Raw genomic sequence first — 13,064 nt, 5'->3', positions numbered from 1 at the left:
CTGGAAACACAGATGTACTCCTGGAAGAGGAGGAACCGGCGTCCTGGGTATCAGGCTGTCTGGCCAGACACAAAATGTGCATGTGGCACAGACAGAAAGTCATAATCACCCAGGACCTAGCATTCTTTCACGTGCAACCCTTCTGTTGGCACTAGGGCTCTGCTCTGTACCTTTTTGGGTGGAGGAGTGTGTGCTTATTTTAGCTTTAAACGTAGATATCCTCTCTCTAGTAGCGCAAAAAGCAGACCTGGTTCATTTCTGTGGCTATAATAATCAAGACGTAGAGTGGGAAAAAAATCTGCCACAGACAGACTTGAAAGAAGTTGAAGGAGAATGTCAACTACATAGAAATAATTCATTTAAATTGACAAAAATAAATGCAAAATTCTGATAAATAAAGAGGCAAGGATAGAACAAAACAATTCTCATGAAGACTTACAAGTAATGACTTAAAAAATAGAAAAATTTCTTAAATTTTCTGGTAATCAAAGAAATGCATATCACATCACTGAAGTGTCATTTCATTAAATAAACAAAAAATAAAACATACCACTACCTTCAAGGGATAAAAGGCTAGTGGAGTAGGTTTATTCACATAGTGCTGGTACCATTTTTGTTTATTTGATTCTTTCTAAATTGGTCTTGAAAGTATTTTGACAAAAATAATTATTTTTAAACTCTACTCCATTACTGGGGATTCATACTAAGGTTCAATTTATTCTAAGGTTATTCAAATTGAGAGGGAAAAAATCATTTGCAGCCTTATGAAAAAGAGAAAAAAAATTAAGAAAATGAAAGGGCTAACGGTCGATCTATGGTTACATTAAACGACATCAATTTGATGCAATGTTAACCATAATAAATATGAAATTTGTTACAACATATGAATGTTTCCAATAAATGTTAAGTGGAAAAAAGGCAGCTTCACTATCATATATACACTATGACAACAATCATGGACAAACTAGGTACACAGGGGGGAAACAGAGAGAACACAAAAAAATAAAAACAGTTGGCATATAAAGAAAATGGAATTATTCTTAAACATCTCGATAATGCTGTTATGATAATTCTTACATAATTTTTGAAAATCATGGGGAAAAGTCAGAGAGGAGATAGATTTATAGTAAAAGACATGAAATCTGAAAATGGAAATTTCAGCTAACTAGTAGCTCTTAGCAAGAGCTACAGGATAACAAGGTAATCTTTCCTCTGGTTCTTAGCCAAAGAGAAATGCTTGAGTTGTAAGTTACTTAGGACACTTCAAATTATTGTAGAACAAAGGAAAAAACATTGAAAACCTCCAAGAGGAACCAATAGAGTTTCCTCTATTTTCTTAACCCTGCCTTTTTTTTTTTTTTTTTTTTATGCTGCCTTTCTAGGAAAAGATATTCCAAGTTTTTGGGGGAAAGAAACTAATTTTTTTCCAATTCTGCCTTAGTCTTAGAATAATAATATTCAGAAAAATATTGGCAATAGTGAGTATTGGGGTTTTCATTCTCCTAAGAGGGCAACTAAGTCATTTTTTAAAATTTTATTTATTTTTGGCTGCGTTTTGGGTCCTTCTTGCTGTGTGCAGGCTTTCTCTAGTTGTGGCGAGGGGGGGCTACTCTTCCTTTTGGTGCGCGGGCTTCTCACTGCGGTGGCTTCTCTTGGTGCAGAGCACGGGCTCTAGGCACGTGGGCTTCAGTAGTTGTGGTGCACGGGCTTAGTTGCTCTGAGGTATGTGGGATCTTCCTGGGAACCTGTGTCCCCTGCATTGGCAGGCGGATTCTTACCCACTGCGCCACCAGGGGAATCCCCAACTAAGTCATTTTTAATGTTTCCCAAGATATATTACTTTCCAGGTAGTATTCTTTATTGTTGCTGTTATTATTAGGAAAGTTTGGAAATGTGATGAATGTTTTGCTTAAGACTGATTTACTTGCCTTAAAGTCTTTTCAGCTTTTATTACCCTTAAGTGTATTTGCCAACTAATAATATTTCAAGTGCTGTTTATGGGTTTTTTTTCTCTAGGAGTTTCCACACATGCTCTGTCATTTGATCCCCATCGTCTCATCAGCTGGGTAAGGTAGGCAGTGCTGTTTTATTCTTCAGGGTTTGCAGGTCAGCCTCTGGAGATCACGTAGCATGTGGATGTTCACGTGACCCACCAGTGGTAGAGCTGGACTTCGAACCCAGGTTTTCTGGTTCTGGACAGAATTTCATCCACTCTGTCACATCCTAAGTATAGGGTATTTTCTTTTCCCTGCCTTAGTGGTCTAATGTTTTGTTTCATGTGATAAATGCCTTCTCAAAGGTGAAATAGCTTAAAATTTGATGCAGAACAAGGGCTATTGTGGATGATAAGCTTCGAAATCACCCGACATCCCCCAGAGATCATGATATGTCATACTAAGAGCAGAAAACTGGGGAAGAAGGCAATTGGAAAGGCTATTATTTTATTCCCTATAAGCCTTCATAAAAATCCATTTTTACTATGTAAATTGAAAGAAACCAGAAGTCTATAAAGCCATCTGGTTGATTCAAGTCTTTTATAGCCTTTTCTCAAGAAAGATCAGAAAACCTCAAGATGATGTGAAGGTAAATCAGGATGGAAACTGTCCCTCAGCTCACCATTTTACTACCAAGCTTCCTGGGCTTCAAAGGAACGGCTCAACAGTTTTGAGAAGAAATATAAAGGTAACGGTGCACCTCCTTGAGCCATGATAGCCTAACAGATGGAGGGACGGCATGCCAGACGCTGAACAAGCCACATGGGGCAGATGCTCTCCCAGAACTGCGTCAAGTAAGCTTAATTAAAAGTGCCTTCTATTATTGTCTGTGGTGATTTGCTGAGGAAGAAAAAGAGGCAGTGACCTTATATTTAATCATGTCAAAGGCTCAACAGTAATTCTTGGGTTAGTAATGTGGTTAATAATTTCGTCAAGTTGGCAGCCCTTTCCAGGGGACTGACTTCACCAGGCCTTAAAATCCACGTGCAGTGCCCTGGCTTCATTTGTTGGCCGCTGACTAAGCACCTTTCGAGCTGTCTTCAATTGAAACACAGACAGAGGAGTCTGAGGAAATCCTCACTCAGCCAAATCTAACCCGTATGAGAGGGCAAAGTTGATGAGAATCAGTCATGAGCCTTCGGCACACAGCGCCTCTGAAATGTTAAGTGATTTATAACCAGCATGGGCTGCAGAGTTTTCTTAGTCTCTCCTTTTCATGTTAAAAAAAAGAAAAAATTGCATCAACAAAATTTCCATTTCAACTAATAAAGGCAAAGAGAAAAACAAAGGACACATTAATTTTTAACATGTAGGCAAGGTCCAGGGAGGATATAGGAAAATGAACATGTTAGATTTAAAAACTGGGGGGAACTGAGAGCATGAATGCATACCAACAAACACCACACAGGGCAGGGTAAAATGACTGACAGACAGAAGGATTAGCAAGGCACTTTGGGAGCACAAACATTGTGTGTTTCCATTTTCCTCCAGGTGCCTTTCTTTGTAGTGTAGTGATGGGAAAGCCTCATGGTGCAAAACCATCTTTGTGATGGTGCCTGACTTTTAACGAATGAGGTTGAGTTATAACTTCCTTTCTACAAGTGAGTTTCCTGGTAGGCATAACATTTTCCCCAAACTCACGGGTAATACATTAATGTAGTCTTGAGAGGTTCAACCAATATAGACAAAGCTAAAGTCCTTCTTGATTACTCTCTCACACCTCATCATCTCTCCATTTGAATCACACGAAAGTTGTAATCACTATTTCAGTTTGATGTGTATACTTTCAGGTCTTTTTGTTTGCATTTACACAGACACACACATATACTCATAGATACACACACACATACACACATGGACATGAAAAGAGAAATACCGAATTAAAAAAAAAATGTGATGATGCTATATATATATTCATCTTCGATTTGCTTTTCTAACTGAGTATCACTGTACCTGTCCCCATTGTCAGCATAAGCAAGTACATATCTGAAGTAGAGGTAGATGAGAATTTTTAATAAAGGAACATTGCCAAAAAAATCCTTCCACCAGTAGTGTTTTGGCCTATACTTTTACCATGACATTATCAATCTTTTCAACCATGGACAATCTGATGGATTAAAAACAAATGGATTTCATTGTTTCAGTTTGCATTTCCCGGGTGGTGTGGTAGACACTTAAAATAGTATTTAGTTTTCTTTTTTTATTTCCTCTGTAAGCCCAGAGTTATAGGAAGAATGTATGTGAATTCCAGGTAGATGGATTGGCTGAGGATGGTGGTTGGCTCTCATATTGTTTTTAGTTTCTAATTTTATCAAATTGTAATTAGCTAGTATGACCTATGTGATTCCTGTTTTTTGGAATTTGATGAGATATGCTTCATGATCTAATTCTTGGTCAGTTTTTGTAACCGTTCCATGTGTGCTTAAAATGAAGTATATTCTTCTTTATATACAAATCTCAGCATAAATCAGATTTGCTTAATTATTTTATTAAAATCTTCTAATGAGACTTCCCTGGTGGTGCAGCGGTTAAGAATCTGCCTGCCAATGCAAGGGACACAGGTTTGAGCCCTGGCCCGGGAAGATCCCACATTCCGCGGAGCAACTAAGCCCATACAGCACAACTACTGAGTCTGAGCTCTAGAGTCTGCAAGCCACAACTACTGAAGCCTGTACACCTAGAGCCTGTGCTCCACAACAAGAGAAGCCACGACAATGAAAAGCCTGCGCACCACAACGAAGAGTAGCGCCCTCTCACCGCAACTAGAGAAAGCACGCGCGTAGCAACAAAGACCCAACATAGCCAAAAGTAAATAAATAAATAAATTGATTAATTTTAAAAAATAAATAAAATAAAATCCTCTATCCTCACACATTGTCAGTCTTCCTGGGAGAAGTATGACAAAAATGTTCTTCTGTGACATGAATTTTCAATTTTTCTTTGTATATCTATTATTTGTTGCCTTAACTATTTCCATGTTATGTTGCTAAGCTCATAAAGGTTGGTGAATGTTTTACCTTCTTAGCAGCTATCTTTCATCAATGTGAAATATTCCTCTTTGTTCCTTTCAAATTTTTTGTCTTACATTGTTTTTTTTCTGACATTTATATTCTTAACACTGCTTTCCTTTTATTAAGTCATGCCTGGAACATCCTTATTTTCCAACTTACTGGATTCTTTTGAATAGATAAGCTTGCAGTGTCCCCATCTGTTAGATTGGTCTTTGATGTGATCATTTTGGACTGTAGTTTTCTCATCAACTTCATAATCCTACCTGCCTTCTGTTTTTCAGAGAGTCTTAATTATTCCTTATGCATACAATGACATACCTTGTTTTCTAGCACTACTATAAATTAAAATGTGTGTGTGTTTTCTATTATTTAAGGCAAGAAGAAGAGATGACATTAAATGTTCAGGCTGCCATCTTGATCCGATCCTATGCTTTCCCTCACACCAGATTTCCTTCCCCACTGCCACTCCAAAACATTCCTTTCCTGTCCTTCCAGCTAGGTCTATCTGGATATTGGAGGTGCTGTGAGAGATATGCTGCAAAACAGAGTTTGAATATGTTTAATCAACATGCACCCATCGAAAAACTAATATGGTTCCATCTCTTTAGGAACTAAAAGTTGACTTCAACTTGAGTTCCACTGGCATGCATTATTCAGTAACAGCTTACACAGCTCTGTGTTATCCTCTTCCCATCTCATTCCCAGAAAGGTCTGTTTAATAAACAGTCCATTTTTAGACAGCACTACTAATAACATCACAATATTGCTATTCTTCTGGATGATTTATTAGCAATACGTATATCCTAGTTTCTTCCATAGGAGAAACATGTTTAAAAGCTACTAACTAGACAATTGGCAAGGCATGGCACAAACTAACTGCACTATAACTCTTAGCAAATTTTTGGCCATTAAAAGTAGCATTTATTTATTTTTTTTAATTTATTTTTTGCGGTATGCGGGCCTCTCACTGTTGTGGCCTCTCCCGTTGCGGCGCACAGGCTCCGGATGCACAGGCTCAGCGGCCATGGCTCACGGGCTTAGCTGCTCCACGGCATGGGGGATCTTCGCGGACCGGGGCATGAACCCGTGTCCCCTGCATTGGCAGGCGGACTCTCAACCACTGCGCCACCAGGGAAGCCCAAAAGTAGCATTTAGACTACTATTTTTAAAGTCAGGAAAAAAAAAAATTCTCACAATTATTCATAAAGGACTTGTGCTTTGTTTGCTTTCCTATTTTATTTGAAACATTCTCACCTCATTTTCTATGCTTTATCTTTATACATCAGATAGAGAGTTTTTTCTCATTTATAGGTCATCAAATTCCAACCACAGGATTTCAGACTAAAAAGGGCTTTAGAGTTAATTAGGTGAGGCCCATTGCATGATGTTGAAGAGCTTTTGTGACATGCTCAGGTTCATGTATTGACCTTGGGACAGAGCTGGCACCAGAATGTGGGTTGTCTGACTCCAGAACACTACACATAAATTTACATTTACAAAAAGTTTTTAAAATCTCATCTCATTTGCAAAGTACAAAAAAACTCCTGGGGGGCTTCCCTGGTGGCACAGTGGTTGAGAGTCTGCCTGCCGATGCAGGGGACACGGGTTCGTGCCCCGGTCCGGGAAGATCCCACATGCCGCGGAGCGGCTGGGCCCGTGAACCATGGCTGCAGGGCCTGCGCGTCCGGAGCCTGTGCTCTGCAGCGGGAGAGGCCACAGCAGTGAGAGGCCCGCACACCGCAAAAAAACAAAACAAAACAAAAAAACAAAAAAAAAACTCCTAGGAAGGAACTCGATGGCATGAATAATCTCAGTTTTCATAGGAGGGAACATTGAGCAGGAAGGATGAATTAATGACTTGCTTAAAATAATCCACATCAGGAGTTGTCAGGGGGACAACTTGAGGTCTTCGCCACGAGGTCTGATCTCCATCTAACAGCCTCTCCATCTACTTAGCACACGACTCCACTTCCTAAAAGGACAGAGGTGCCTTCTCAAGGAACTATTTCATGGTTTAATCCCTAAAGGATACAAAGTATAGATTCATTTTTATTTTTTGGCCGTGCCACACAGCATGCGGGATCTTACTTCCCCAACCAGGGATTGAAGCCGTGCTCCCTGCAGTGGAAGCATGGAGTCTTAACTGCTAGACCACCAGGGAAGTTTCTAGGTTCATTTTTAAATTGTAAAAATATCGGTGTCTTTTTGGTTTGTGGTGATCTTAAAAAAACCCAGCTAAATCAGAATCAGGTAATCCATTGTAAATTGGAGACTGATTCACCTATAATCCTGGATAAAGTAAAAGGATGAATCACAATGTTGCTTTAAATTCCTTCCAGCTCTTTGTTTATTGTTTCCTCTTGAGTGGAATTCCATTTATTCATTAATCTAGCTCTATTCCCAACAGCTTGGCATATAGTAGGCCCTCCAGTAAATATTTAGGACTAGGCATTTGTGCTCTGTATAGGATTTGCAGAGCCCTCTCTCTGCCTCTGAGTCATGAATAGTTCTTTAGACTCTAAGGAGTTGGCAAATTCTTTTAGACTCTTAAGAGTCCAAGAGTCTGCAAACTATGGCTGGTGGACCAGCCACGTGTTTTTATAAATATAAGTTTTATTTAAACACAGTCAGGCCCATTCATTTGTATGTTATCTTCCCTACAAGGGCAGAGCTAAATCGAAGTGACAGAGACTGTATGGCCTGCAAAGCCTAAAATATTTGCTATTTGGCCTTTTACAGAAAAAGTTTTCCAATCCTTGCATTTAAAATCGATTTATTACCTTTTATGACTAACATGGGGTTGAGCCAGTGTCGAGCTAAACAACAAATGCCCTGTGACAAATGTTCATAGATCAGCAAACTGCTAACGTAGTCATGGAAGTCTAGTTCAGTTACAGGTTTAGCTAATATGTGCATCAGCAAACATAAGTAATGATGATTTATATTTGCATGGCACTTTATAGATTATGAAATATTTCATGTATATCTCACTTGATATTTCCAATAACCCTAGAAAGTAGGCAGCAGGTATTACTTTTTCATGAGGTAACAGTTTCTGAGACATTGCGTATCTCAGGGTTAAAAGGAATTCAGATTCAAGTGTTTTTATCTTTTAGCAGCTAAAATGATTACTTTATCTCTGGAAAATGCTGATTTTAAAAAAAAAGAAGGAGAAGTTATTAACATTTATCATCTTATGATGCACTGATTTGAAATAACATATTGGAAGATCACTTGCAATTAATTGTACTTTGTAATAACATATCCTGTCTTCTTACTGTTGTATATTTATGTCAATAAATTGGTAATAAAAATAATATAAACATGTAATCTGACGGTTTTAAAAGTCAAACTAAATAAGCCTAATTGAGTTATAAGTTAAAAATACAACCTTAAATTTTTGAAATGTTAGAACCTACAAGATAAGTCAGTTATCTGTCTTTCTTGAATTAGCAAAATTAGAAAACAAACAAACACACAGGGCTTCCCTGGTGGTGGCGCAGTGGTTGAGAGTCCGCCTGCCGATGCAGGGGACATGGGTTTGTGCCCCAGTCGGGGAAGATCCCATATGCCGTGGAGCGGCTGGGCCCGTGAGCCATGGCCGCTGAGCCTGTGCATCCGGAGCCTGTGCTCCGCAATGGGAGAGGCCACAACAGTGAGAGGTCCGCGTAACACAAATAAAATAAAATAAAATAAAAACAAACACACAAATCCCCAAAACTCTTGGAGTAACAGAGAAAAATGTCAGGAAAAATATAAGTATATATGAAAAATATGAGTATATATGGGAAAATAGTGAAAGATTGACATAGTTCTCTGTTATGGGTCAAATCAAGTTGAGATAAATATTTCAGTGGTGTTTACAAACTTTAGATGACTTATAATATCTTTCTTACATCATACAAGAATTGATTTCTGTGTGATCAAACAACTTAGGAGGAATTTCTAGTTGACCAAAACATTGCTGCCTTGGAACAGCATAAAAAATTAGGACAGGGCTTCCCTGGTGGCGCAGTGGTTGGGAGTCCGCCTGCCGATGCAGGGGACACGGGTTCGTGCCCCGGTCTGGGAGGATCCCGCATGCCGCGGAGCGGCTGGGCCCGTGAGCCATGGCTGCTGAGCCTGCGCATCTGGAGCCTGTGCTCCACAATGGGAGAGGCCACAATGGTGAGAGGCCCGCGTACCGCAAAAAAAAAAAAAAAAAAAAAAAAAAAATTAGGACAATAAAGTGTATGATTCTAACTGCATGGCATCTGGAAAAGGCAAAACTATGGAGACAGTAAAATATCTGTGGTTGCCAGGGGTTGGGGGAAGAGAGGGATGAACAGGTGAAACACCGAGGGTTTTTAGGACAGTGAAACTATTCTGTATGATATTATAAAGATGGATACATGTCATTATACATTTGTCCAAACCCATAGAATATACAACACCAAGAGTGAACCCTTATGTAAACTATGAACTTTGGGTGCTGATGTGCCAATGCAGGTTCATCAGTTGTAAGGAATGTTCCTCTCTGGTGGGGATGTTGATAGTGGGAGAGACTGTGCATATCTAGGGCTAGGGAATGTATAGGATTTTCTATATTTTCTTCTCAATTTTGCTGTAATCTGAAAATTGCTCTAAAAAGTAAAGTCTATTTAAAAAATACTTAGTACAATGGACTAACAAAGGCCACAATTCTATGTCCTCCTCAGAAGCTTTATAAATGTGCATTAAAAAAATAAATTTTGGGGCATACCATGGCATGGATACAAGAAAAACAAAGGCCTAGAATCCTTTCAGAAGAATGAATCCAGAGCAAACTTACTTCGCATGCGGATTGAGTTTCCCATGAGCTTGACTCCTTCTCCTGAGGGAGAACCCCTCTTTGGAAAGCTTGGTCTCCCAGGCACGTCTGACACAACGAAGGTTCGAAGTCTGGCTCCCCTGGTGGCACGTACACCACTGCGGGGCCCGTGTACTTCAGGCTGGGACTCTGATGCTTGTCCACACTGACCACCGGACTCTTGATCCATCTTCGTACCTACAGTGTGCAAAAGAAAAGAAAAAATGCATTTTACCTCCTTTGATGTCTAATGAGGCCTTGATGGGAAAGTTGGTGGGATGGACACTCAGGAAAGGAGTCTCACAACTTCTCTACCTGTCAAATCTTAACATAACCTGAATTGGTCAGTGCTGGCCACTCATCTTCCAGCAGCTTGTGTTTTTTGGCTGGTCATTTCATTTCGCTGAGTCTGTCTCCCCATCTGTAAGACTGGGGTAGTAATATTTCTGCCTAGGTTGTTATGCAGATTTTAAAGTATTTTAAAAAGTCCAAGTGTTTTGCCTGGCACATAATATTGAGTAGATGGTGCTTTTTTTTTTTTTTTTTTTTGCGGTATGCGGGCCTCTCACTGTTGTGGCCTCTCCTGTTGCGGAGCACAAGCTCCGGACGCACAGGCTCAGCGGCCATGGCTCACGGGCCTAGCCGCTCCGCGGCATGTGGGATCTTCCCAGACCGGGGCACGAACCCTTGTCCCCTGCATCAGCAGGCGGACTCTCAACCACTGCACCACCAGGGAAGCCCGATGGTGTTTATTTTACTTCACTTTTATCTTTGTTGCTGCATGCAAGCTTTCTCTAGTTGCGGCGAGTGGGGGCTACTCTTCCTTGCGGTGTGAGGGCTTCTCACTGCAGTGGCTTCTCTTGTGGAGCACAGGCTCTAGGCATGAAGGCTTCAGTAGCTGTGGCACACCGGCTCAGTAGTTGAGGCGCACGAGCTTAGTTGCTCTGCGGCATGTGGGATCTTCCCGGACCAGGGCTAGAACCCGTGTCCCCTGCGGTGGCAGGTGGATTCTTACCCACTGCACCACCAGGGAAGCCCTCATTTACAGATCTTAACACACTTGGCTGTCATCCTCTATCAAGGTAATAAATATGTTCTGCATAACGATTTCTTTCACATAGCAATAGCTCCTCAGAGCAGACACCCTGAGAAGACAGAGTGGCTTTTGGAATTCCCCATCCTTTCATGCCACTGAGTGGTGCTTATTTTACTTTACTCTTACTATTATGATTATGCTGACAGAATGATAGTTCACAAATGTCTAAGGTGAATTGTAACCAATTCACCTTAGAAAAAGAAGTAAAAGAAGTTGCTCCTGGCTAAGAAATTCTCTCGCTTTTTTTTGTTTTTCCTTAAAGTTTTAAAACTCACCACTTGTCTTGCTTGCACGTAGAGTTCTTGTAAGGTAGAGAAAAAATGTAAAGGTATTCTAACATTAAGAGGATAACATTTATATAGCACTTTCAATATGAAAGGCACCGTTCTAAGTGTTTAACATGCAACATTTTTTTTGTTTAATCCTCAGAACAGTCTTACATGATAGGCACTATTACTAACCCCATTTTGCAGATGAGAAGACAGAGGCACAGAGAAATGAATCAAGTTTCCCCAAGGCACAATACTGGTGTCAAGCAAAGGCAGGATGCAGGCACTTTGAATCCACTGTCTACTCCTTTACAAGCATGCAGTTTTATCAAGTGCTGGAGTGATTTATGACTTGTCATCAAATGCTTGAAATTCATCCTAATTTAATATGTCTTTTCCATGCTCTTTGAAACTCCTGAGGATTCTTTTTATAGTTAACCAATTGGTGAAATTAGTGTATATTGAAAGGATGAAAAAATAAAATCACAGTACTGAATTTTAGTTAGTAATGCTGACAATTAGATTTTTTAAAAATATACTCAGAATAAACTAAAATTGCAATAGCATAAGAATGTTTAAGCAATTTGATGGAATATTATGCCATCACTAAAAATAAATATTGTGAAGACTCTGTGGCAACATGGAAAATGTTTAGAATGTAATTATACGAAAAAAAGCCAAATACAGAATTGCTCAATCACTATAATTGCAAATGTAAAAATATATGTACTATCTATAGACAAAGCAAGAGAGTAACAGGCAAAATAGAAACTTGCATTTCTTGTTAGGATCATGGATGTCTTAGTTCTCCCTCTTTTTACAGTGTCCTGTGCTTTAATTTTTTTTTAAAGAATACTTTCTTTTAAAGTTTATAAGAATCTTAAGCAATTAAAATCATCACATTTCTTTCTTTGGTTACATACGTGTCTTTTACTTGCTTTGTGTATAGGTACTCTTTTCAATGTCATTTAAAATAATCTTTTTACATTTACTATTCTAATGTTAACATTTGGGAGGGTTCCATCAGTATTTCTTGTACGCTGGGGCCCCATAAGCATGTTAGTAGCTGCATTCAAAGTGCTTGTTTGGGGCTTCCCTGGTGGCGCAGTGGTTGAGAATCTACCTACCAATGCAGGCGAAACGGGTTCGAGCCATGATCCGCGAGGATCCCTCATCCCACATGCCATGGAGCAACTAAAGCCGTGCGCCACAACTACTGAGCCTGTGCTCTAGAGCCCGCCAGTCACAACTACTGAGCCTGCGCACCACGACTATTGAAGCCCATGTGCCTGGAGCTGGCACTCTGCAGCAAAAGAAGCCGGCGCACCGCAATGAAGAGATAGCCCCCGCTCGCCACAGCTAGAGAAAGCCTGCGCGCAGCAACAAAGACCCAACTGAACCAAAAATAAATAAATAAATAAATTTAAAGAAAAGAATCACATAAGGAATTGTCATTTTATTTGATATCAGCTAAGAATTCACAAAATAGTTCAGATGACTTTGAGCATAGGCTGTCAAACAATGCATAGATGCTTTTACAGAATTTGAGAGCTGAAAGAGACCCAAAGATGTTAGTAATTTGCCCAAAGTCACAATGTAAATTATTATGTGGGAAAAACTACATCTCTTAGTTTAAGTAAATCAGTCAACTAGTTTCTACTAGGGTATAAGCTGGCAAACTCAGTGTCTCCAGAGGCTGGCAAGGACAGGAAATGTGTAAAGCCCTATGACCAGGGTATAAAAATAGGGAGTGGTAGAGACTGCGGCAAACTAGGAGTGCATGCTTGCCAAGAGTTTTTAAATTTAAATGAAAAAATTGGGCTTCCCTGGTGGCGCAGTGCTTGAGAGTCCGCCTGCCGATGCAGG

General features: G+C 39.9%; 1 protein-coding gene across 1 annotated transcript in view; it reads right to left on the bottom strand.

Annotated features, from left to right (window-relative positions):
- Positions 1-13,064, bottom strand: part of SGK1 (serum/glucocorticoid regulated kinase 1) — a 112,721-nt gene that overhangs the window by 56,644 nt on the left and 43,013 nt on the right. The window contains exon 2 of the mRNA XM_007452984.1: positions 9,816-10,031. Within this exon, the coding sequence (XP_007453046.1) occupies positions 9,816-10,031 (216 nt within the window). The remainder of the gene's footprint in view (positions 1-9,815; positions 10,032-13,064) is intronic.

This window comes from Lipotes vexillifer, unplaced genomic scaffold, assembly GCF_000442215.2.
Source record: "Lipotes vexillifer unplaced genomic scaffold, Lipotes_vexillifer_v1.1 scaffold155, whole genome shotgun sequence".
NCBI lineage: Eukaryota > Metazoa > Chordata > Mammalia > Artiodactyla > Lipotidae > Lipotes > Lipotes vexillifer.
This window is presented reverse-complemented; position numbering and strand designations above follow the sequence as displayed.